At 43.0% G+C, this 23,731-nt stretch overlaps 2 protein-coding genes across 7 annotated transcripts in view; one reads left to right on the forward strand and one right to left on the reverse strand.

The window, feature by feature from the left end:
• LHX4 (LIM homeobox 4) overlaps positions 1-6,425 on the forward strand; it is a 43,831-nt gene extending 37,406 nt beyond the window's left edge. Inside the window, exons 4-6 of the mRNA XM_055255274.1 lie at positions 3,233-3,387; positions 3,677-3,848; positions 6,031-6,425. Coding sequence (XP_055111249.1) covers positions 3,233-3,387; positions 3,677-3,848; positions 6,031-6,425 — 722 coding nt within the window. The remainder of the gene's footprint in view (positions 1-3,232; positions 3,388-3,676; positions 3,849-6,030) is intronic.
• The window catches only part of ACBD6 (acyl-CoA binding domain containing 6), a 236,353-nt gene continuing 213,669 nt past the window's right edge, over positions 1,048-23,731 (reverse strand). For 3 of the 6 annotated variants that reach the window (XM_055255277.2, XM_055255275.2, XM_055255276.2), the window contains one exon: positions 20,041-20,329. In XM_055255277.2, the coding sequence (XP_055111252.1) occupies positions 20,300-20,329 (30 nt within the window). In that variant the 3' untranslated portion in view covers positions 20,041-20,299. Of the gene's footprint in view, positions 13,227-20,040; positions 20,330-23,731 lie in introns of those variants that run through there. The other 3 variants (XR_010117664.1, XR_010117663.1, XM_063627554.1) reach the window with 3 other exon arrangements.

Genomic DNA, 23,731 nt, shown 5'->3' on the forward strand with positions numbered 1-23,731 from the left:
CATGGGAGATCCCTTGTCAGGGATGAACCATCACAGCAGATGGACTCACAGATACCAAGACACCTTTGGAAGTCTGGTGCCGTTCATCAGAGATACTAAGATGGCACGACCTCCCCGGCCTGCAGCTGGTTCTCATCAGAGGCCTCATTTGGACTCTGAGCACTCTCAGCTCAGCATCTCCTGACGTTGTGGGTGGTTCGAGAGACAAGAGAAACAAATGTAGATTGATCAGAATCTGGCCGGGGAGGTGGGAATGACATTGTGGTGCTCACAGTTTTATCGAGGAATATTTGCACCACAGCAGACCTCTGCAGGATGAGGGGAAGATGCTGGACTTGCTGTCAGAAGCTGGCTGGGCATCCCCCACCACAGGGAGGTCTCCTGGCAAGTTGTAGAAGTGGCTGACCCTCGGCTTCTCAGCTGTCTATGGGGGATCATAGCATCTGCCACGTAGGGCTGTTTTCCTGAGGTTTAAATAGGATGAGGCTTGTGAAATGGGATATGAAATAAGAGTGAGACCGACGTGGAAGAGAAGTGCAAACAGGGAGGTGAGGTGTGCTTGAGGTTTTAAAGCAGCTGAATGTTACACAGTATTACTGGCCTGTTCCCCGGGTCCTTTCCTGACCCCACCCCGGCTGTGAGCAAGGCAGGGCTCCTCTGTCCTGGGCAATTGGTGATCCTTGGAGCAGCAGGGACTTCTGTCCACTGCAGAATGCTTGGCTGTCTTTTCAGGTTGTTTTAATTCCTCCTTGCTACTCTCAGCCCTCCTGCAGGCTTACAGTTCCCTCCCATTAGCTAAACAAAGGATCTCAGAGCAGTTACTTGCATCTTAGTGTGAATGATTTTGTTCACTTGTTCCGTCTCCCTGGATATTTGCATTTTCAATATAATGAGGTTGTGTTTTATGCCAGGGACAAGTTCTAGGAGACCCTGCATCATTCAAAACTAACATATTTTAAGGCTAATTTTCCCATAGGAATTAATGTAGAGTGTGTGTGTGGGGTGGTATATTCTGAGAGCACATAAATCCATAACCAGTGAAGTATATCTTTGCCTTAATGCTACTTTTTATTTTCTCAGCATTGTCTTGAATACCTTGCAGAACGCTCTCTCCTAAATTAACAGCCCAGGGTATCATGGGCTCCCTTGGCCTTCCTCATAGCGTTTTATCACATTTAACTTCCGTACCAAAGTTATTGATTTTTGGGTACATTTTTCAGCACGAGCACTGCCACTGCTACTTAATGAATACTTGGATGACATTGTTATAGGATATAAAAAAGATTTTAAATTATAATAACAGTGAATGTTAAAATAACAGCATATTAGTTCCCATCATTGCAAGAAGAAAATCCTGTGCGTGTGAGTAGCAGTGCCGAACCAGCGGGCCACCAACCAGGATGACAGGTCTATCCCAGTGGCGCTGCCATCGGGCTGTGGTGAAAAGAATTTATAATTCCGTAGGCTAAGCTATTTTGAAATTAAGTGATTCTCGAGGAATTAAAACATTTTTGGTGATTGCATTATTTCACATTTTTTAACATAAAGATTGTATCCAAGTGCACTATTTCCCATTTGCATAATTCAAAGTTGCATCAGACACTCCCGTGTAGACTATAAATATGCACAGAAGGGACAGACTCCTCAGAATGAAAAGGAAGGCATTTTGGAGGTTCCCCTTTGTCTTTTGGAATGAGTCTCTAAGTAGTGTAGTCTCTGCGGCAGGGGCTCCGGAATCCCTACCCTTCGGGTTCAGGGCTTCTGGGAGGGAGTTGGGCCACAGTAGTTCCGGGATGACAGTGGCCACGTGAGAGAAGAAAACAGCCCGAGGAGAAGGGAAGGCACGGGTGTGTCCCCCCTCGCTGTGTGCATGCATGTCCTGGCTGCACAGCTGCTTCATTCCTCTAGTGCCTCCCAAGACCAGGGCAGGCCGTGTTGCCCTCTGGACTTCCAAGGGTGAAGTGAGTTACTGGCCCAAGTCACTCACTCATCAAGAACATTGAAGCCAGGTCTGCTGACTCCAGGGAGAGCCTTGTAGATTGTGAGGACTGAATGCATATAAAGTCCTTAGTCAACACCAGCACATGGTAGGGGCTAAAACATGTTGGCTATTATTGTTTCTGAGAGGGTTTTCTTGAATGGAAAGAAAGGAGAAAAGACAGAGAGGAAGTCAGGAATGTCACAGAGACACTTTCCGGGGTACACAGGTGAGCAAGCACAGAGAGCAGAGCTGCCCAGGCCAGCTGCTGACTTTATTCTTTGTGTCCTCCAGGGGCACGGTGGAGAAAAGGGCAGTAAGCCTAAGTGCTGGGAGAGGAAACAAACCTTTACATTCACCTGTGCTTCCGAACACACCCACGCGCCTCTCTGTACCTGACTCTGAATGGAACAAACCAGACTTTAACTAACAGGAACTTGAGCTTGTTCACTCAAAATCTGTCGAGGACTTTGTGTTGATCAGTGTGTTGCCCAGAACATTCCTTAGACTAGTTTTCTCATAAAATTTTGACTACAATCCACAGTAAAACTCATTTTACATTTCATCTCAGTACACATATTCATACAATAAAAACTGAAGTTTAATGAAATGATCTTGCCATTCCATTCTCTTCATCTGATTTCCTCTTTTAGTTTTGATCCACTAAGTTGATTTTACAGCCCACGAGTGGGTTCTGACCCATAGTTTAGAAACCTGCTTAGACACTGTTGGGTGTGCAAGCTCACCCCTGGCTGTGAGCCCAGCAACGCCAGGGCAAAGGTGACATGGCTGTGGGGAAATGGGAGACTCCCGATGAGACAGAGGGGAGGGCATCCGGGGTGGCTTTGAACACAGACTTCAACCTGGCTGTTCACCTTCACAGCTCTGGCAAGAACTCATGAGGATGTGAGAGCAGAGTGTCTGTCATGACAGGGACATGTGTGGAATTGGGTACATTCATTCATTCAATCTAATGAGACTTCTGTGCAGCTGGGCTGGCAGGGGAGGGGAGAGGCAGGGAGCTGAGTGGAGAAAGGACTGCTGTCCTCACTTTTCAGTGGCTTGGAAAGGCCTGTGGTGCAGGAGTTGGTGCCATGAGAGCGGGGACCTCTCCACTCTAATGTCCCCTGTGCCTCGCACTGTCCTGCCTACAGCAGGCAGGCTTAGGTGCAGAAAGGATGGAAGGAGGGTGTGGGAGGAGGCACAGCTGCTGCATATAGGCCGAAGCCAGTAAGCAGTGGTTTTTCCTTGCAGATGACTCAGAGGCTGGAGCTAAGCGGCCCCGGACCACCATCACAGCCAAGCAGCTGGAGACATTAAAGAATGCATACAAGAACTCCCCCAAGCCTGCCCGGCACGTGAGGGAGCAGCTGTCCTCAGAGACAGGCCTGGACATGAGGGTCGTACAGGTGAGATGCCGGCACTCCTGTGCCCTCCGGGGATCCCAGGCCAGGGGCAGGGGTGGAAGGTGTCCTGAGTGACATCAGCTCACGGGTGGTTGGGCTCAGGGCCTGACCCCAGGGCTTTTGCGAGAACTGAAGACAGAGTTCTGAGGCCCACCTGGGGAGAGGGGGCGGGACGCATCGCACTCCCAGACCTGTGCTCCAGTCTGCTTCCAGCCGCTCTCCTTGGGGGTCCTGGGGGCTTTGGGTTTGTGGTGGACGCCCCCTGAGTGTGTCCCTTGTGCTTGTGTGGCAGGTTTGGTTTCAGAACAGAAGGGCCAAAGAGAAACGCCTGAAGAAGGACGCAGGACGGCACCGCTGGGGGCAGTTCTATAAGAGCGTCAAGAGGAGCCGGGGCGGCAGCAAGCAGGAGAAGGAGAGCTCTGCAGAGGACTGTGGGGTTAGTGACAGTGAGCTGAGCTTCCGAGGTGAGCAGGGCTGGAGGGGCCAGGCCGAGGCCTTAGGAAAGCCCCCTGGGAACCTGTAATCCCTGGCACTCAGGAGGGATCTTTCTCGAGGCCTTGGCAACTCCTTCCTGAACACAGGCGCTTCCTTGAGACTTGCAGTGAAGGGTGGGGGAAATGGTAGTGGCCCTTTACCGTGGGACAGGAGTAGGAAACAAGATTGCTGAGGTCTGGAAGCTGGGATGGGCCAGACCCCGTCCTGTGGCCCCAAAGGCCTCCCCTCCCCTCCTGCTGACTGGGGCCTCCCTCATCAGCCCACACAGCTATGAACAGATGATGGGGTCCCAGCCTTGTGCCCCTAGCCCCTCTCCCATCTTTGTCCCCTTTGCTGGGACACTGGCCTACTCCCATAGTCCCCTAGAGCCACCCCTTCCTCCAGTCCCGGTGGTGGGGAGGACACGCTCCGCAGGCTTTTTCCTGGGAAATCAGTACTGTGAGTGCATGTGAGATGGGGAACTGGCTTCACTTCCGAAATCCCTTCCCCCACCACTCACTTCATTCTGTCCCCTGCACACAAGCTTTGCAGCATGCGCTATGTTCAAATTCATGCATCAGCAAAATTGTAAATTACTGCATGTTGTGAATCCTCAGGTTGTTTGCAAAGAATCATAACTGTTCTCAGGTACTGAGTTCTCAAATGTGGAAGGTCTTCTGTGGAGGGGGGAAAGGGAAGAGTACTCAACTGGCGATCAAAGGCCTGGTTTCCAGGGCGGCCCTGCCAAATCGATTCGCTTCTCTTGAGCCCCAGTATTCCCAAGAGGAATACCACATCTTTGCCCATCTCACTGGGTTGTGGGGATCAATGAACACAACCAACTGTGGGTGTGTTTGGGGAAAGCCTGGCACATTTGTATACCTGGAAGGCATGATGGTCCCCACAGGGAGCCTGTGGCTCCCGCAGAGGGCCCTGGTCATTCGGGATGACAGGTATAGGCAAAAGGCTAACTCATGGCCATTTGACAGTGGAGTGGAGGCTTCATCTTCCTGCTCCCTTTAAAGAGCATGAGCTCCCCCCACCATGTTTTTTCATAAGGGGAATGGGGGGCAGGCCTCAGAAGGGATGGAGTGTTGAAGTCTAGTCTGGGGAGGCCTTATTTAGGGATTGGTGCATAGGCCCAGGTGGAAATAGAAAAGGAAGTTTGTGGGACAGAGGATGGAACAAGTCGCCTGCCAGGACCACGATGCCCTGGGAGGACTGTAGTTCAGTCCAGAGGTCAGCTGAGCCCTAGAGGGCAGGCTCCTCTGAGAACACAGGGGCCATGAGGCCTTGGGGACAGCTCATGGGACTAATACTCACCTTCTAGGCTTCTTGGCAGGATTGGGAAAGTCACTTAATCTCATCTGGGCTGTTGAAGTCAACACCTAGAACATACTGGATTGTTAAGCTCATTTCTGTTGGGTGCAGGTGGGTCCCTGGGCTGACCTATCATTGGTTTCTCTGGGAATAATTACTCAAAGACTAAAACTGCTCACCTTTGTTGGAGAGATGAATTCTTTCAAGTGGCAAAGATTCCATTAGATCCCCTTAATTAAATTCTTCAAGAAAAAAGAAGGTTCATTTGCCTTAATCAAGTCAATTCTTTGTCCCCAGTGAAGAGCTTATTGAATACAGACAGAAACCAAGTCCTTTGATATTGAACCTCTCTTCCAGATAGACCAGAAGGATTTTGTACAGATATCTTAGAGTGGTCCTCAGCTTCCCTGACCATATGGGCCTGCTTGCTTCCCAACCAACTAAACCAAGCCCTTTCTCAGCTTGAAAGCTTTCAGGGTAAATCTTGTCAGCATGTAGTTTCCATTTGTGATGTGGAGACATCTGACTCACCCAGTCTTAGGCATTCATCCTCCTCAGTGTAGCCAGAGTATTAGTACACGAGCCACAAGGGACCAACGAGCTCACCAAACATTTGTCCATCCTTCTGGGACCTGGGAATTGTCTTTGCAGGTGTTTCTTGTTTTTCTCCTTGGCCTGGGTTGGCCTCTGGATGTCAGACTGCCATACTGGTGTGTCTGACCCATGCCTGGCTGCAAGGCAGCTGCCATTCTTGGGCGTCTTTCCTGGTCACGTGTGTTCCTAGGTTGTGAAGAGCAGGGGACCATCAGAGTCCTGGCAGCTGACAATAAATCTCCGTTCTTTTGTCCACAGAGGATCAAATTCTCTCAGAACTTGGCCACACCAATAGGATTTATGGCAACGTGGGGGACGTTACAGGCGGACAGTTAATGAATGGGAGCTTCTCCATGGACGGGACAGGACAATCCTATCAGGACTTGAGGGATGGGAGCCCCTATGGAATCCCCCAGTCTCCATCCTCCATATCGTCCCTGCCATCCCACGCTCCTTTGCTCAATGGGCTGGATTACACGGTGGACAGTAATTTGGGCATCATTGCGCATGCAGGGCAGGGAGTAAGCCAGACGCTGAGAGCCATGGCTGGGGGACCCACCTCTGACATCTCCACAGGAAGCAGTGTAGGCTATCCCGACTTTCCAACTAGCCCAGCCTCTTGGCTCGATGAAATGGATCATCCTCCTTTTTAAACTTCTCTCCTCCCCACCCTACCTGCCCTCCTGGCTTGAGAGAATATCTTCAAGGATCAAAAGAGACTTGCCTTTTAAGGATCAAAAGTACGCCAATGTGAATTTCCATTATTTTCAATGGAAGTCCTCCACTGATTCCTAGAAGGCTGTGAGACCACACTAGGGCGTTGTTTTCCTGGGGAAGCAGTGGGAGAGCAGCCTCATCTCAGAACACAGCACAGAGGGTAATGGCCTAGAGCTCTAGGGACACTGGCTTGTTGCGTTTCTCCCCTCCTGTTCTGCTTAGGGGCTTGGCTGCTCAGTGCTTTGGTAGCACAAGGTGACTGTGATAGGCCCCCTTGGCCTTTGGGAACTTTGCTCCAACTGGTGTGTCTCACACAATGCCTCCCAAAACACTGCTCTCATCAGAACCGAGATTCCTGAGGTAGAGGCCTCACAGCCCTTGAGTAAAATAAAAGTGATTTCTGGACCATCCTTATTGAACCCTATATTTCAAAATGAAAAGATCAGTTATTAAAGGTCAGTGAACACTTTGATAGCTAGTTTGATATTAAAAACATGCCCCCTCCTTTTTTATTTTTGCTGTGAAGATACGAATTCTTTCCTACAAACCAGAGAATATGCGTTTGTTTTGGTTTTTAAGTCCCATCTATATCATTGACTCTGATGGCAAGAGGTGGTTTTCATTGCAGGTGACTGAGGCTGAGCTGAGTAGTCCTGGACCACCACTGCAGACTGCCTGAGTTGTCCCCTTGGTGCACAGTGTGCCTTCTTCAATTGCTTGTATCATTTATTCCACAAGACAGGCTGTGGGCTATAAAATGAGCAAAACTAAAATGTGGGAAGAACAAAATGACAATCAGTGAACATTTATAGACACATTTGGATTCCAAACCTGCAGTCTGTTCAGCCATATCGGCTGATGCCAGTCTTCCAGAGTTCCCCATCCCTTGTAGGGTGAAATATTTGGAGTCTGTTTTGAAGGAGTTGGTTTAGATGAGCTTGCAAGTCTACCCCTCTGCCCCCTTAATAATGAAAGCTTTCTCTGCTGTCCTAGCTGACTCAATTGGAGGACAGTTTTCGTCATTTCCAGGAACTAGCAATTTTTTTTTGGCCTACCTTGGTTGGGAAGAATAGGGAGCAGCCCTAAAATTGTTCAAAGGGTTCTAAGTGGTCCTTGGGCTGCATCTCTCTGGATTGCTGGCTGGACACCTGCCATGCCTTGGGCTGGAGTCCCATGGTCAGAAAGCCAGAGCTCTCTGGCCAGTGGTGGTGCAGGGACTCCCTGTTGTGCAGATTTGCAGTAGCACATCACTAAGCCTGAGGCCAGGGCAAGGCCAACCCCCGCTTTACGAGTTGCCACTCCTGCGACAGACTGCACTGCTGTGGGAAACGCTGTCCTGAATGGTGCTGCAGCTCCCACCCACCTTGTGCACCTATCTATCTACCATCAGGAAGCTCTCCATGTGCAAACTGGAATTTAGCCAGCTGGAATTTATTCCTGTCCCTCTGGGAAGCTGTGGTTTGCTTCTTCTGGCCTCCCATTCTCTTAAATGAGATCAGCAGAGTAGGAAAGGGTGAGAAGGCATTGCCTTTCTATCAATCAATCACATGAAGTGATGGGGCCAGAGACCCTAAGGACCCTTCCTTCTACAAATGGTTGGTCACCTTTTGAGGACTGCAAAGATTTAGGCATGTCAGGCAACCTAAAGGAAGAATACACAGTTCCTCTTGGACTGCTTCATCTTTTGTAAGCCCTTTTCCAGAACTAAACTAAGTTCAATTAATTAAGTTCTTTAAAACAGTAAATTCCAGGATCAGCCTTTGGGCCACCTCTTCTCTGACCAATTTTATAGTGTACCCTCATTTTTTGGTGTGCTGGTCATGATTTTTGCTTGAGGAGTCTGCAAACACAGACACTTCTCGAGGTTCCATGTTTATGGATGATGGTGTGTTAAGCCTAGCCAATTCTGTGCTACTGGGAATTCTCCAATTGTGAACATTGGGGTGGGGAGGAAGACACAAATGCCATGTGAGCAAAGGAAAATGCAGTCGTCTTTTTGGAGGATGGCTTTTTAAATACACCCTTCTTAGCAGGCTGCTTAAAATACACAGGAGAAAAGGCTCTGCTGGGCAATGAACCAGTTGAAAATCTGCCCACCCAGATCACTGTTGCAGGTTGACTATTTGGCTTAGCAACTCATGGGATTTCAGAGGCCCTTGAAGTTTTTGGTGAGTATAGTGTGGGGGAGAGCAGGCTTTTTAAAGGCGGTGGGGGGGCATCCTCCTCTGTGTAGCACTGTTTAAGATCACTGTAAGTTGACCAGTTTTTGTTTCTGTAAGTTAATCATACTAATTCCCAGTTCAACAGTGGAAGGAGAGGCCTTCCTCATTTATACTAATATAATAAATCTCTTGAGGAACTCAGTGAGCAGTTGACGAAGTCAATAGTTCTTTGGCATCAGTAGGGCTGGGTAGCTGGAAAAACCCTTGAGAGCACTGGCCTGAAAACCAGGAGAGCTTTGTTTTCCAGAGCCACCTCCCCAGAAAGCAGCAAACATTGCTGCCTGTTTAGAAGCACAGCCACAGTAGGTCTAAGATTTTAAATCGATATCCCTGCAGGTGGGGTTAGCATTATGGGTGGGCTGGTGCCACTAATGAGCCATTGCATGACAAAACTCCTCTGGGGTTTGGAAATGGAGAAAAGCCAGGCAATCATTACCTTTAGCTTCTCTTAGAGGCACTCCTCTATTGCTTGCAAGTCTATTATGGGGTATAAGGTGCTACATGATAGCTGTTTCCCCCCTCGCTAAAATGACATGGATGAATTTTAAAAATGAAATGAGACCTTCTAGACGCAACCATTATCTGCAGTGCCTGGCTGGTCGACTTTAGAGTAGGAAGCTCTTGAATCCAGGAGCAAATTAGTTAAAACCCCAAGTTCCAGTGGTAACTGGTATAAGCAAAATGGAAACTGAGGGGCTATGGAGGAATCTCTGTTTGTTGGAACATAATGAAACCATGGAGGAAATACCAGATTTAAGGGCTAAGAAGCTGGCCCAATGGGTAAATCAGTGTTGGGAGTCAGGTTCTTGGCCCTTCAAGGACTTGCTGTGCAACCTCAGGCAAATTCCTGTCACTCTTTGTGCTTTCTCTTTCTTGTCTCATTTGACAGTTATGAATATAATGTAAAATAAAGATCAACTATCACTGATAACACTGTTCCTGCAAATGAATACTGGGAAACATCAGGGAAAGAGGAAAAAATTAAGACACAAGAAAAGCATTTGGCAGTGTCCTTAAACTTTTGGGGGGCCAGTGTAAAGCATGAAACCTAGTAAGATAATTGGGCCACTAGATCTTCATCATGAAGCTCACTTTGCAAGGAAGTGTAAGAAATCTGTAAAACAAGACATTCCTATCTATCTCAGAAGCTCAAGCTGGTGATTTCCAACTGCCTCTTTACAGGAGGGGGCTCAAGGCTTCTGATGAGCAAAGGCTGTGTGTTGTATGACAGTCCACTCTCTGCACCTACACTCCCACATGCCACGACTCACAACTTGGTTATAACCATGAAAATAATCATACCTCCCCAGCCAGCAGGGTCTGGAAGGCCTGAGGAGGCTCATTTTTAAACATTGCACTTTAAAAATTGGAAACCGTGAGATGAAGAAAAATTCAATTAAGCGGAAATGAGTTTTGTTTTATTGCCTGCTGCTGAAGGGCTCTGGGCATGCTGAAAGCTAAATAAAAAGCACATCACTGGCTCTCTCTTTCTTGGATTGGTCAATTGGCCCTTTTTGCAGTAGTTGCTCCAACTGTTCTAAACACAGTGAGTGACTGGAGCCAAAAAGAGAGAGCTCAGCAAAGTCATCCCATCCACACTCTGCTTGGTAGGACCACACTAAAAGCACAGTTTCACGCTGCTAGCTCCGGTGAGGAGACAGCTGCAGGTTTGGGAGGTGCACCAAGCATTCCTTTGCTTAGGGAGGCAGAGCACAGGTGAACAGAGGAAGGACACCCCCACTCTCATCTGTTGCCCACCAAGAGGCAAGAATCACACCAACTTTCCCACTTGAGGACTGTGTTCAGCCAAACAAGCAGGTTCAGGGCTGCGGGATTCCAGAAGTTGCTCTGAGCTTGCAGTCAGACCTCAAAGCCCCAGATCCCCTCAGCTCTGGATCGTTGCCCTCATCCTTCACAATGTAAATTTTGTACAGTTAAAGAGAAATGAAGTCTCGTTTCCTGGGAGAAAAAAAAAAAAAAAAAGGACCCACCCATCCTTATTTATTGCCATGTGACTTTGGAAAACAGAAGCTGGTGCGTTTGTTTGTATATGCCTCCTGTGTGTTGGCATGAGATGTGTACGGTAAAATTATGTAAAATAAATATGGAAATTCTTTAGATGCTGATGTGTCTTGCTTTTCATTTGGTTTGCTGGAAGTTTTTTCTCTTGACATAAATAGAATAAAAACTGAGTGATGTGAGGTCCTTTTATCATCAGAAGGAAACCAAATATACAACTCTGAATGCCAGAACTATTATACTTAGAGCCATGAAATACCAGAACTACTCAATAAAGGATTGATTAGAGGAAGTTCCCTGGTTTTTCTAATAGTCATTTCCTGGGCACAATCCTCTGCCCCCAGACTTAGGAAATGAGCGTAGAAATGTTGACCATATAACTTTTAGTTCCTGTTTGTTCAGTGGCATTTTTAATTTTTTTTTGAGACAGTCTTGCTCTGTTGCCCAGGCTGGAGTGCAGTGGTGTGATCTCAGCTCACTGCAACCTCTGCTTCCTGGGTTCAAGGGATTTTCGTGCCTCAGCTTCCAGAGTACGTGGGATTACAGGCATGCGCAAACACACCCGGCTAATTTTTTGTATTTTTAGTAGAGACGGGGTTTTGCCATGTTGGCCAGGCTGGTCTCGAACTCCTGACCTCAAGTGATCTGCCCACCTGGGCCTCCCAAAGTGCTGGAATTACAGGCGTGAGCCACTATGCCCGGCCTGTCCAGTAGCATTTTAAAAGTCCTTCACACCCATACATTTTTCTTTCTAGAGAATGTATATACAAGTGTCTATATTTACAGAGGGACAGAAACACCTCATCAGAGTCATCAGGACTCCTGGACAAACATTTTCTAGGAGAATCTCCATTTAGGTTTTTTTTCTCTGCAGGAAGCTTTATTAGCATGCAGACCCTAAGTTTAGCTGGAATGGAAACAGCAACAGAGACTTTTTCATTACATTAAAAAAAAAAAAAGTCATAGCATTTCTTTACAGCTGGGATTCCACTGTGGAAAAACTACAGCTTCTTTTCCCCATTAGTCATTAGTTTTGTTTGGCTGAAGAGAAGATCCAAAGCAGTGGCATTGTCCAATATGGTAGCTACTAGCCACACATGGCTATTTAAATTTAAATTAGTATTAAATAAAACTAAAAATTTAGTTCCTTACACTAGACACATTTTAGATGCTCAATAGCTTCATGTGACCAGTGGCTACTGTACTTGGACAACACTGATACAAAACAGTTCTATCATTGCAGATGGCTCTATTGGACGGTGCTCAGAGTCTCGTTAGGGAGAGTGGGCAAGGAAATCTCATTCATCACATGTTTAGCTACTAGTTATCCTGGAATACTTGGTGAAATATTCTGAGACTCCTTAGACAGTGGCAGTGCCAACTTCTCTGCCACCTTATTGTGTGTGTGGCATTTCCCTCTCCCCCCCCTTTGTTTTTTCTCCTTTCCTGGACAGAGAAAACTCAAAAAAAAAAAAAAAAAAAAAAAGCACTACATAGAACAATTTACTTAAGTACAAAGCAGGTTGGGCTCTGGACCTCTGGGTTCTCTAATGCTGCCACTGGGTTGTTGTGACTTAACCTAAGTCCTAGAACTGCTTTGTCCCCTAAAGTCTACCCACTTAAACTGGAAAGTTAGTACCTCCAAGGCAGAATGCCCAGTGGGATTCTTGGAGGGATTAAAGGTCTTTTAGTGGAGACTCCCTCTGCTATCAAGGAGAGTCATGATCCTTTGCCAAAATCATCTCCCGTGGTAAGTGCTTTATCAGGCTGAGAAAGGCAAGAGACCTTACTGGGTTATATACCAAGGAAGGGTGGAGAAGATGAGAAGTTCAAATGGGAGTGAAGATATTGGTAGGGGAATACAGAAGGTGCTGTACATAAGGTCTTTTTTTCTTCACTAGCCCAGTCTCTTGGGTGGTAGTTAGGGAAATTCACAATGTGGCTAGGAAGGGTTCTGTTGCTCCTAAACTTGGTTACTCATTCCTGAGGCACTGGTAATGGGCATGAGAATTTTGGCTAGTTTATGCAGTATATACCATGTTTTTGGGTAGCCTAACTTGTCTTCCATTCTCAGCCCCTCATCATCAGCCTATGTTGCATCTTTGTTTTCAACATACTATCAACTGTTTTGAGTATAGCAGGTTCATTGGACCGCTTCCACTTTATCCTCTAGTGTACACAGCTTCCACCACAATGCTAACCTAGTAATAACTTTTTGGGATTATAAAATGGATGCAGCTCACAAAGGAGAGAAGATCCGGTCCCCCCACAACGACCCCCTTATTTTAGTTTGGCCACTGGAGACTGGCTCCTGAGCAGCCTGATTTTCTTTCTGACAGTGGTTTTCCAAAAAGACAGCTGCTTAAAGAATAAAGGAAAGATATCACTAGCCAGAAAGAAGTAAGCAAGACTCACTCAGGAGAACAAATGGAAGCTCCGCAGTCGGTGTTCCACTGCTTTCCTGTCCTTTCCCCTTGGGCCCAGGATTCTACTCAGCTAAAATCACAAAAGGGAAAAAAGAAATGAAAGGCAAGTCAGTGTGTTGCACATTTTAACTGATGGCTAAACTGGAAATAACATCTTGAGAGGTGATCCTCAATGTATCTGCATGTATTTCCTTAGGTTTGTTATGTGAGGCACAGTTTAAAAATTGTCCTTTACAGTCTGAAAGTGTGTCCTTTGCCACACTTGCTTAGAAGAATGCTATTTCATTTTTATTCAGAATTCCTGGTGCCTTTCTTCATAAAGTCCCTTTGCCTGGCTGTGCAGGGGAGCACTGATCAAGCTCAGTATGGATGATTATTTGGCTCATGACTGCCACAGGGAAGTAAATAGTTCAGCTACTACTGTGGAGAAGTACTGAGTTAGGAGGGAGAAAAAAAAATCGATGTTTATAAAATGGGGCCAAATCATTAGGAAAAGGGAAATTTTATTATCATCCTTCTAAAAGGAGTAATACAAATAAACCATCCAAAACTATTAAATAAAGGTCTTTTAAATGATTAGCTCCTGCCCGGGGAAGAGTATATCACATCCTTTCAGAGAAAGCAGGCATGGGCTTTTGCATGTAACATCTATCTCTTTTGATCTTTTAATTCATTTTCTTCTGTCATTTTTGCCATTGTGATTTCAGGATTTTCCTTTGGAACACTTTCTTTTTGGTGATTTTTCCTTTGGCCATCTCCAAAAACACAAAAATTGAATTTATGTATTACACACAAACTGGTATGTTATTCTGTAACTAAACTGGGCAAGTTACAGGGTGTCCTTGAACTGGTCAGAGCTTACAAGGCTCATAGAGGCTGAGCTGCCTCTAGAGTTGTAGGAGGGGCTTTTTAAAAAAATTTAATGATTTATCTTTCTCTTGCTAGCCAACCCTGGACCAGGATCTCCTGTTGGCTGGGAGGGGTTGGGGATTTGGGAAAGGCTGGGAATTGCTTTCTGCAAGTAAAATATAGACCCAAAAAAGGGGTCCTGGCACACATTTGCAGTTGGAAATAAGCAGTTAAAAAAAAAGAGCGAGAGAGACCATTAAAATGGTAAATAGATTTCAACAGATGGCTTCTGCACAGCAATGGAGATCCCAGGCAAGGACTTTGGGGTTAAATCTCATATTTTAGTCACCTGGGACTAGCTTATTATTTCAGAAAAACAAACATCCATAAAGTTGACAGCTCCTTCCCCTCCTCTGAAGTGGAATCCTTGAAGGTTGCCTCCTCCCTGGCCAGCTGCCTGCAGATAGTGACCTAGGGAATTGAAAGTCACTTTTTCGACACCTGTCAACTGCAGGGCTTAAAGCTGGAGGAATACAATAACTAAGAAACTATATTACTGGTGGGCCAGAACTTCTATACTCAGTATGTGTGTGCTGGCTTTTTAAAAAAAATCATTTTAACATCTAATGCTCCTCAATTAAAGTGATTCCCTGGAGTGGATGCCAAGCTTCGTTTAGAATGCGCATTAACCACTTTCTGTATTGGTAGTTAAAGGCACTGAGGGATTTAAACAGCAATCCACAAGTCTGTTCAGTCAAGGTTTGGCGGAATAAAGCAGATTATAAACAATAATATATGTCTTTCTTTTTTTTTTTTGGAAGGGTTCCAAACTCACAAACGGAGCTAAAGTGCTATAAACATATCCAGGACTAAGCTTTGGGCTCCACAAATGTACTCTATGAAAGCCATGGGCAGAGGAAGTGCTACTTTTTATCCTGTGTGTGTGCATGAGCATGTACTTTAAAAGAGCCTTTTATTACACAAAGTGTCCATCAACTGAACTTACCTTCTAAATATTAAAATGAAAACCGAGATTGCTACGCAAGTGAGAGGAAAAGTAAATTCTGCTTTTAGTGCGTATGAATTTGTAGCTGCTGCCTAGCACAGTCCATTGGAAGTCACCTGTCGACTCCTTAATGCCCTCATAGTCCCACGTGTTCAGCCACTGCATCCAGTAGCATTAGGTTCAAATGGTGACTTTCCCACCTCTGAGAGAAACCCACCCTGAGTGCCTAGAGCTCCACCATGAGACAAGTGCATGCTGTCGGGCAGCTCCTCCCCTGGTTTTTAACTTCGGTGTTCTATCGTTTAGGAATAAAATCAGCAAAAGATTCTGTCATGCATAGAAACCAGTCTGTAACTTGTGAACACCCTGACCTGGGTTTTAGGACCAGGAATGCAAAGGAAGGAATAGTGTCCCCAGAAGTGATTCCAGTACATGCATGCCATAAGAGAGTGAAAAATGTGAAATAATTACATTTGTTTTGTAATTGTGCTAAGAAAAAGTGATACAACAAAACACAGGAAAGAAAATTTTGAAGAATTCAAGTATAAAAGAAAAATACAGTTTGAGTATCCCTAATCTGAAAACAAAAATCCTAAATGCTCCAAAACCCAAAACTTTTTTCAGCGCTTACATGTCAAAGGAAATTCTCATTGAAGCATTTTGGATTTTGGCCTATTGGATTAGGGATGTTCAACTGGTACGTATATAATGCAAATATTCCAAAATTAAAAAAAAGAAAAAAACACCCAAAAAACCAGAAATCAACCATTTCGGATAAGGAATAGTCTCCCTGGACTAAGAAATAAGCTGTGAATTCCCAATAACTATACATCATTCATGCGAAGTGATCCATACAAAAGTCATGACAGGAATATTTCAAGGACAAGTGAATAAAGATTAAATAGCTTTACCTGTTCAATCCTCTAGTGTAATGCCAATTAATGCATATTTGAAAATTGACCATACTTGGTGCATAATAAACATTGACTGACAAGCATAAGAAGGAAGCACATTTTTTCTTGAGTCTGATAATCACTATACTTCAATCCAACATCTCTTTGGTGAAGACACTGTGAATGATTACTAAAGTAATTAAAGATACTCAAGGTAAAGTTCCAATAATAATCATAACAACTTTTCAAGTCACATGATTATGAAAGATGGTATTAAGGTCTTTTTTTTTTTTTTTGAGAGACGGAGTCTTACTCTGTCATCCAGGCTGGAGTGCAGTGGCACGATCTCGGCTCATTGTGACCTCTGCCTCCTGAGTTCAAGTGATTCTCCTGCCTTAGCTTCCCAAGTAGCTGGGACTACAGGCATGTGCCACTATGCTCAGCTAATTTTTGTATTTTCTGGTAGAGACGGGGTTTTTCACTTTATGTTGGCCAGGCTGGTCTCAAGCTCCTGACCTCAGGTGATCCGCCTGCCTCAGCCTCCCAAAGCGCTGGAATTACAGGCATGAGCCACTGAGCCCGGCCGATATTAAGGTCTTCATGGTATAAAACGAAAGCTCAGTGTGTATATATAAAATCCACCAAGAGGCCTGATAATGCACCTTTGAGTATGGCTGCTTTTGTTTTTGCTTTTGCTTATCCTGATAACATAGTTCAGAGAAACTTTTGGACTTGATATGAAAGGCCTGGATAATCACCCTGATTTTGAATAAATAAGATCATGTGGCCAAGCCTGGTGGCTCTTGCCTGTAATCCCAGCACTTTGGGAGGCCGAGGCAGGCAGATCACTTAAGACCAGGAGTTCTAGATCAGCCTGGGCAATATAGGGAGAAAAAAAGAAATTAGTTGAGCCTCGTAGTGTGCACCTGTGGTCCCAGCTACTTGGGAGGCTGAGGTGGGAGGACTGCTTGAGTCAGGGAAGTCAAGGCTGCAGTGAGCTATAATGGTGCCACTGCACTCCAGCCTAGATGACAAGAGCGAGACCCTGACTCAAAAAGACGAAAAAACCCCAAAAACGGCGTAACTGCTGTTATTTCATTGAAGCTAAGATATAATTGATTGTAAGAAACATAAGCTTATGTATCATAAGAAAAAAATGCTGGCAACTGAACTACGATATGCCATTGTTTATAAAAGCTATCCAATTTTGGATATGTTAAAATGAGAACTGCACTCCAGCCTGGGAGACAGAGTGAGAGACCTTGTCTCAAAAAAAAAGTGAACATAGGTGCATCTCAGAACTGATCAAATATAATATTGTAACTATGATGAAAACATTTGACTCAAATCACCTTAGGAACTGGGATTTGAAATTCACTCACAAATATTTAAACTCAATATTTTCATTACTAAATTGTAGCTGATGGGTTACATACCTATTCTATGATAAATATTTATTTATGAAGGGGAATTTTTAAGGGCTTGAAGTTTGATAAAAGCTTTCATGTTCAACTGAAGCATATATTTGTCTGGACGCTAAACTCTTCTGCAACCCAAGCTCAGCTCTGCTACAATCACACACATTACTCATTAATCTCAGAGATGCTGTAGTGTACATGGAATAATAACCCATAGCCAAGTAGTTAAACCTGGCAGGAAGCTAAGAAATACTTACTTAATAGAAAGGTTCACTGGATTATAGCAACCTTTTAGCTGGAAAATGCTGAAACATTAAAAAAAGATATACTAGATACAATTCCAGATATTATACATTGGTTGTTACCCTTCTACCTGACAAGCATAAGAGATAATATGTGGCCAGTTGGCTGACTTCTTATATCTTTATTAGAAACAGTTGTAATAGGTTTAAAAGATTTAGTTTCTGATTGGTAATTCACTACTTTCTATGAGACTTTTCAAGATATCTCATGTAGTATCTTGAGATATCATATAATTAATTCTAAATATACATAATACTGAGAAAAGGGAATGCCATGGGCCTAGAACAGTGTTTTAAGGCACAGGGAGATGATCTATAGATTATTATATGATAGCAAGGTTTCTGAAAATTCAGACACTCATGAATAAAGAATAGAGATTTTGGAAATTGGCTTTAGAATGTATTTGAAAATGTTAAGTTGATGGCTGTTTTTAGTGATAGTTTTGAATATAAATTTGAAATCTTTAAAATAAAATAAAAGATAAGTTATATTCTTTGCTTTAAAACAAATCTATACAGTTTTAGATGCGGCAAAACAGGTAATAAAAAACTTGTCTAAGAAATATCAAGTTCGAATTGCAAAAGAGAGATGAAAAAAGGAATTCCTTAATAGCTTCTTGCTCAAATATCCTGTAAATTAAAAATGAATAAATGGTTTTTGATTTGCTAATGTCTTAAAAAATGCACAAAGTAATATCAATTAAAAACTGCATGCATCATCCTGGTGACTTCACTATAACTAATGTATGTTTCTTAAAACACATTCAATTAGAGTGGAATGTGAAAGACTTAAGCTAAACAGCAGGTTGCTATGTAGCTAGGATTGTGGTGAAAGAACAGACAATGAAGAGAATGTTCTACTAGAATCACAGCATTTCAGTATGTACTAATATGCATATCACTTCCACAGATTAATTAAATTATTTCAAAAATGAATCATCTTGGTGAATGATTTTGGTTTATATCTCAGAAAATAAGAAGTTAAGATAGAAAAATCACAAAATAAACAGCACTAATATGCCTCATTTCTGTTATAGAGGGGCTTGTTCCAAAGAACAGGTTAGCTCACGCTAATGAAAATCTTCACCGTTGAGGACTATACTAAGCAAGTTTATTACTCATTATTTTAATAGTAACAATTGTTAGAAAAATTATCTTTTAAGTGGTTATCTTTGCATCTCAACTCATTTTTTATTTCATTTCTCTATGTCAACTATCTACTTTCCTTATATAATAGTAAAAGTCAGTGAATTCCCCAGATGGAGCCTTTGGGGCTTACAGGGAAAATGTTGGGAGCCAGTTTCAAGAGTGGCATACCTGGCTGGGCACAGTGGCTCACACCTGTAATCTCAGCACTTTAAGAGGCCTGAAAACTTCTTGAGGCCAGGAGTTTGAGACCATCCTGAGGAACATAGGGAGACCCTATCTGTACAAAAGATACAAAAATTAGTGGGGTGTGGTGGCACGCACCTGTAGTCCCAGCTATCTCAGCTACACAGGAGGCTGAGGTGGGAGGATCCCTTGAGCCCAGGAGGTTGAGGCTGTAGTGAACCATGATCACACCACTGCACTTCGGCCTGGGTGACATAGCGAGACCCTGTCTCAAAAAAAAAAAAAAAAAAAAAAAAAAGTGGCATACTGGTCTATCCTTTAAATTAAAATGATAGCATACTTGTCTACATTTTTAATAAAAAACAAAAGCTCTTCTGGTATCCAGAAGTAACTTCACATTAAGATATTGGATAGACCCAAATAGACCTAACAGTTCAGATCTAAGCTTTTTTTTTTTAACAGAGACTGCTGCTACATATGACATGGTCATTATAGACAATTAAAAGAGCCCTAAAGAAATTCCTTTCCTGTTTAGTGAAGGTGAGTTTAAGGAATCTGACCTAACCCTGATGAATCCTCCAGAATCTGTTTCAATCCTAGAGTGAAAACAGAGTATTATTCCAAAATGCCCCAGGGTTTTGAGATTTTCAGTAAATCTAGTTGTTCTGACTTCTACACCCCTTATGTGACAAAATTCTGCTTTCTCCTTTGCTTTCTTTTTCTTAACACCCCTCTTCTTTCCTATCTTCCCAATTCTGTCTGCCAAAAGAATAGACATCTTAGCTGCCTATTCAGACCAGGTGTACAAAATGCTACATAAGATCATTTGATCTCTACCATGTTGGGATGGCATGAGACTTTCCCTAATGGTTACATTTGCTTCTGTATGTTTTTTAAAAAAGCAGCCATGCTTAATATTGTGAAATATGATCTGTCTCCTCTTCTGCCCATCCTCTAAAGCAGTGATAAATTTCAGAGCATGCTCAGCAGAATTGGATTATATTATGCACAGTACACATGTTGATTACCAAAACTGTACTGCCTAGAATGTATGCAAGAAGAATGAATTGCTGAGACTTCAAAATCCCAGTTCCACAGAACTGATTTTATTAGCCAATATATACCAAAGACGGGCAGAAAAAGAAGTATAATTTCTGTAGTTTTCTTTCATAATGGAAGCCTTATGCTATTACAGACTGCAGTTTTCCAGTCTTTTGATTAAGCCTTGCCAGTTGTGTGCTGCTGCAGCACCAAAGCAACTGTTTTGCAGCCTGTCACCTCCTCTGGCAGGCAGCCATCCTGGTCTCGGAGAGTGGGGTCAGCACCAGACTGGAGCAGCAGCTCTACAATATCCAGAAACTCACAGGCAGAGGCTGAAAGGAAAATTGACAAATATGAAAACAAGTTTACCACGAGACAGAGAAACTCCTCTACTTCAGCAGGAAAGGAAAGTGCTGAGCAATAAGGAATACTGAACAAAGAGCAATGTTACAGTGGCTGAAGGATGATCAGGCCTGGTAATGAGAACTGTGGTATTATGCTAGATTTTCAAGCCTTAGGAAAATCAAATTTACCTTTTTGGTTGTCTAGAAACACACACACAAACATATATATATTCTAAATTGTGAGGCTTTTGGGCTCTAGTCTTTAAGAATGGGATTAAGGAAAAGAATAAAAAATAGTATTTAAGTATCTATTTTACTTTGATCTTTCTCTCAGAATAATGATACATGTGCAGGAGATGTCAAAAGGCTAAAAATACTGTAAATGTCAAATAAAATGTTTTGTTTTGTTTTTGAAGAGGGGATAAGTGGGTAACTAACTGAACTTTACAATTTGTAAATTAAAAAAAAAAAGCTGGCCCAGTAATCAGACCATTCTTTTACAGGAACTAAAAAAAAAAAAAAGGGGGCACCAATGGGTGTTAACTGATAAGTTCAAGGTATAGGAAGGGAAAAAAAGGGCATAGAGATATCAAGACTTATAAATATGGTATGGTATTGCCCCAAAATGGACAAACAGACCAGAAGCTTAGAACAGACGGTGATCTATCCTTCTGCACACATATGAAAACTTAATTCATGACAAAGCTGGCAGATCAGTGGGGAAATAAAGACCCAATGATTAGATGGTGTTGAGACAACTGGACTCACTAAAGGCAAAAAGAGGCACCAGATGAAACATAAATGGCAATAAACATATAAAAAGATGAGCATTCCACATTATCAGGGAAATGAAAATTAAAACCAGGAGATACCATTTCATACCCACTAGATTGGTGAAAATTAACTTTGACAATGCCAAGCACTGATAAGGACTGGAGCAGAGAAACACCTTTAGATGTCAGAGCGTACACCGGTGTTGCTATTTTAGACAACACTAGAGCATTACGGGTTAAACCTAAACACACAGATACCCTCCAACCTAGCAATTCTACTTCTAGTTATACACTTTTGCATGTGTTCTCCAGGAGATATTTGCAAGCATGTACACAGCAGCACTGTTCACAACAGACCCCAAATGTAAACGGCCCAAACGCTCATTAATGGCAACATACAGATAAAGTATCGACCACTTGTACAATGAAATCCTATAGAACACTGGAAACTAATGAACTATAGCTTCACACAACATGGGTTTATCTCCAAAACATAATGTTGAAGGGAAAAAAACAAGTGAGAAGAATACATATGATATGATTTCATTTAAACAAAGTTTTGAAAACAGGTAAAACTGAAGAATATTATTCAGACATACAAATATGTACTGAAACTACAAAGGAAATCATTAATATAAAATTTGGGATAGTGGTAATCTCTCAAAGATTACCACTAGGGAAGGCCATATGATTTGAGAGGCATGCACAGGAGGCTCAAAGATATTGGTGATGTTCTATTTCTTAAGCTAAGTAGTGGGTACATTTTTAAAAGCTTTGTTTAAGTTCTTCATATACATTTTATATACTCTTTCGTAGCATGATTATCACACAATACAGTGTGTGGGTTTTTGTTGTTGTTCGTTTGTTTTAAGAGAAAGAAAGGGTATGGAGCTGAATTTCACAGACTTTTTGAGACAGGGTCTGGCTCTGTCTCCCAACCTGGAGTGCAGTGGTGAGATCATGGCTCACTGTAGCCTTGACCTTCTGGGCTCAAGCAAATCCTCCCACCTCAGCTTCCTGAATAGTTATAACTATAGGTGTATGCTACCATGCTTGGCTCTCACTTTGGGAGTCTCACTTTGTTGCCCAGGCTGGTCTCAAACTACTAGGCTCAGGCAATCCTCCCACCTTGGCCGCCCAAAGTGCTGGGATTACAGGCATACACCCCTGCACCCGGCCCTATAGCCATTTTATTGAGCACATACTGTACCAGTCCTGTCAGGAATACAGGTAAGATTCCTGCTATTCAGAATGGATTGTAAATATGTAAACAACCAATTCTAACACAAAAGAATGAATAAGAACTGTGGCAGAAATACATACACTGCAAAGACAGGGAGGAAGGAGGAGACTGAGGGATCAGTAAACACTACAAATTGGTAGTAAGATGTAAGATGAGCTTTGAAGGATCGAGCAAAATTTCTGAGAAGGAAAGGCATTGCAGAATGCGAAAATACCACTAGCAGAGGCATGACAAGGAATGCTGGGAGAACTGTCTCTGCTGGCTCAGGGAAGCAGTACAAAGAGTTGAAAGTACAGAGGTTGGATTGAAGTCAAGTTATCTAGGGCCTTGAATCGGTCACACTAAGAAGTCTGAGTTTTGTCAAGTGATCCACAGGCATTTATGAGGAGTGGAGTGGCATAATTTGGCAAGCACTGATCTGATTTCTGTCCCTATAGTTTTGTCTTTTTCCAGAAATAGAAATCACATAGCATATAGTCTTTTGTATGTGGTCTCTTTCACTTAGCACGTTGCTTTTGCAATCCATCCACATTGCTTCAAGTATCAGTTCTTTCCTTTTGATTGCTGAGTAGTATTCTACTCTATGGATGTATGTAGTCATCTGGGCTGCTTCCAATTTTTGGCATTATGAACAGGGATCTTATGAACAGTTGGGTAAAGGTCTTTGTGTGGTCCTGTTTTATGTTTTCACAGCTTGTGGGTAAATAGCTAGAAGTAGAATTGCTGAGTCATATGGCAAGTGAATGTTTAACCTTCCAAGAAACTACCAAACTTTTCTAAAGTTTTCATTCTCACCAATAAGTATAAATTTCAGTTGCTTTGCACCCTCACCAGCACTTTACTATTATTAAAAATATTTTTTAGCCATTCTAGTTAGGTCTACGGTGGCTTTTCATTGTGATTTCTAACCTGTACTTCCCTAATGTCTAACAATGAACATTTCTCATGTGCTTATTTGCCAACTATCTATCTTTGGTGATTTATCTGTTCAAATCTTTTGTTCATTTGTTAATAAGATTGTCATTTTCTTATAAGAGGTCTTTATATGTTGTGGATACAAAGTTTTTTTTTCCAAATATATGTTTTATAAATATTTTCTCCCAGCATGTGACTTCTCATTTTTCTTAAGAGTATCTTGAAGAGTGGAAGTTTTTAATTTTGATAAAGTGTAATTTATTTTTTCTTTTATAGTTTGCGCTTGTGTTCCATCTAAAAAACACTTTGCCCACACAAAGATCACAAAGATATTCTTCCAGTTCTTTATCATTATTCCTCTTACATATACATCTAAGATCTTACCTTCCCAGTTAATTTTTGAGTAGGCTTCAGGCTCACCTTTTTGTTTTGTTTTGCATTTGGATGTCCAACTGTTAC

Source organism: Symphalangus syndactylus, chromosome 12, assembly GCF_028878055.3.
Source record: "Symphalangus syndactylus isolate Jambi chromosome 12, NHGRI_mSymSyn1-v2.1_pri, whole genome shotgun sequence".
NCBI lineage: Eukaryota > Metazoa > Chordata > Mammalia > Primates > Hylobatidae > Symphalangus > Symphalangus syndactylus.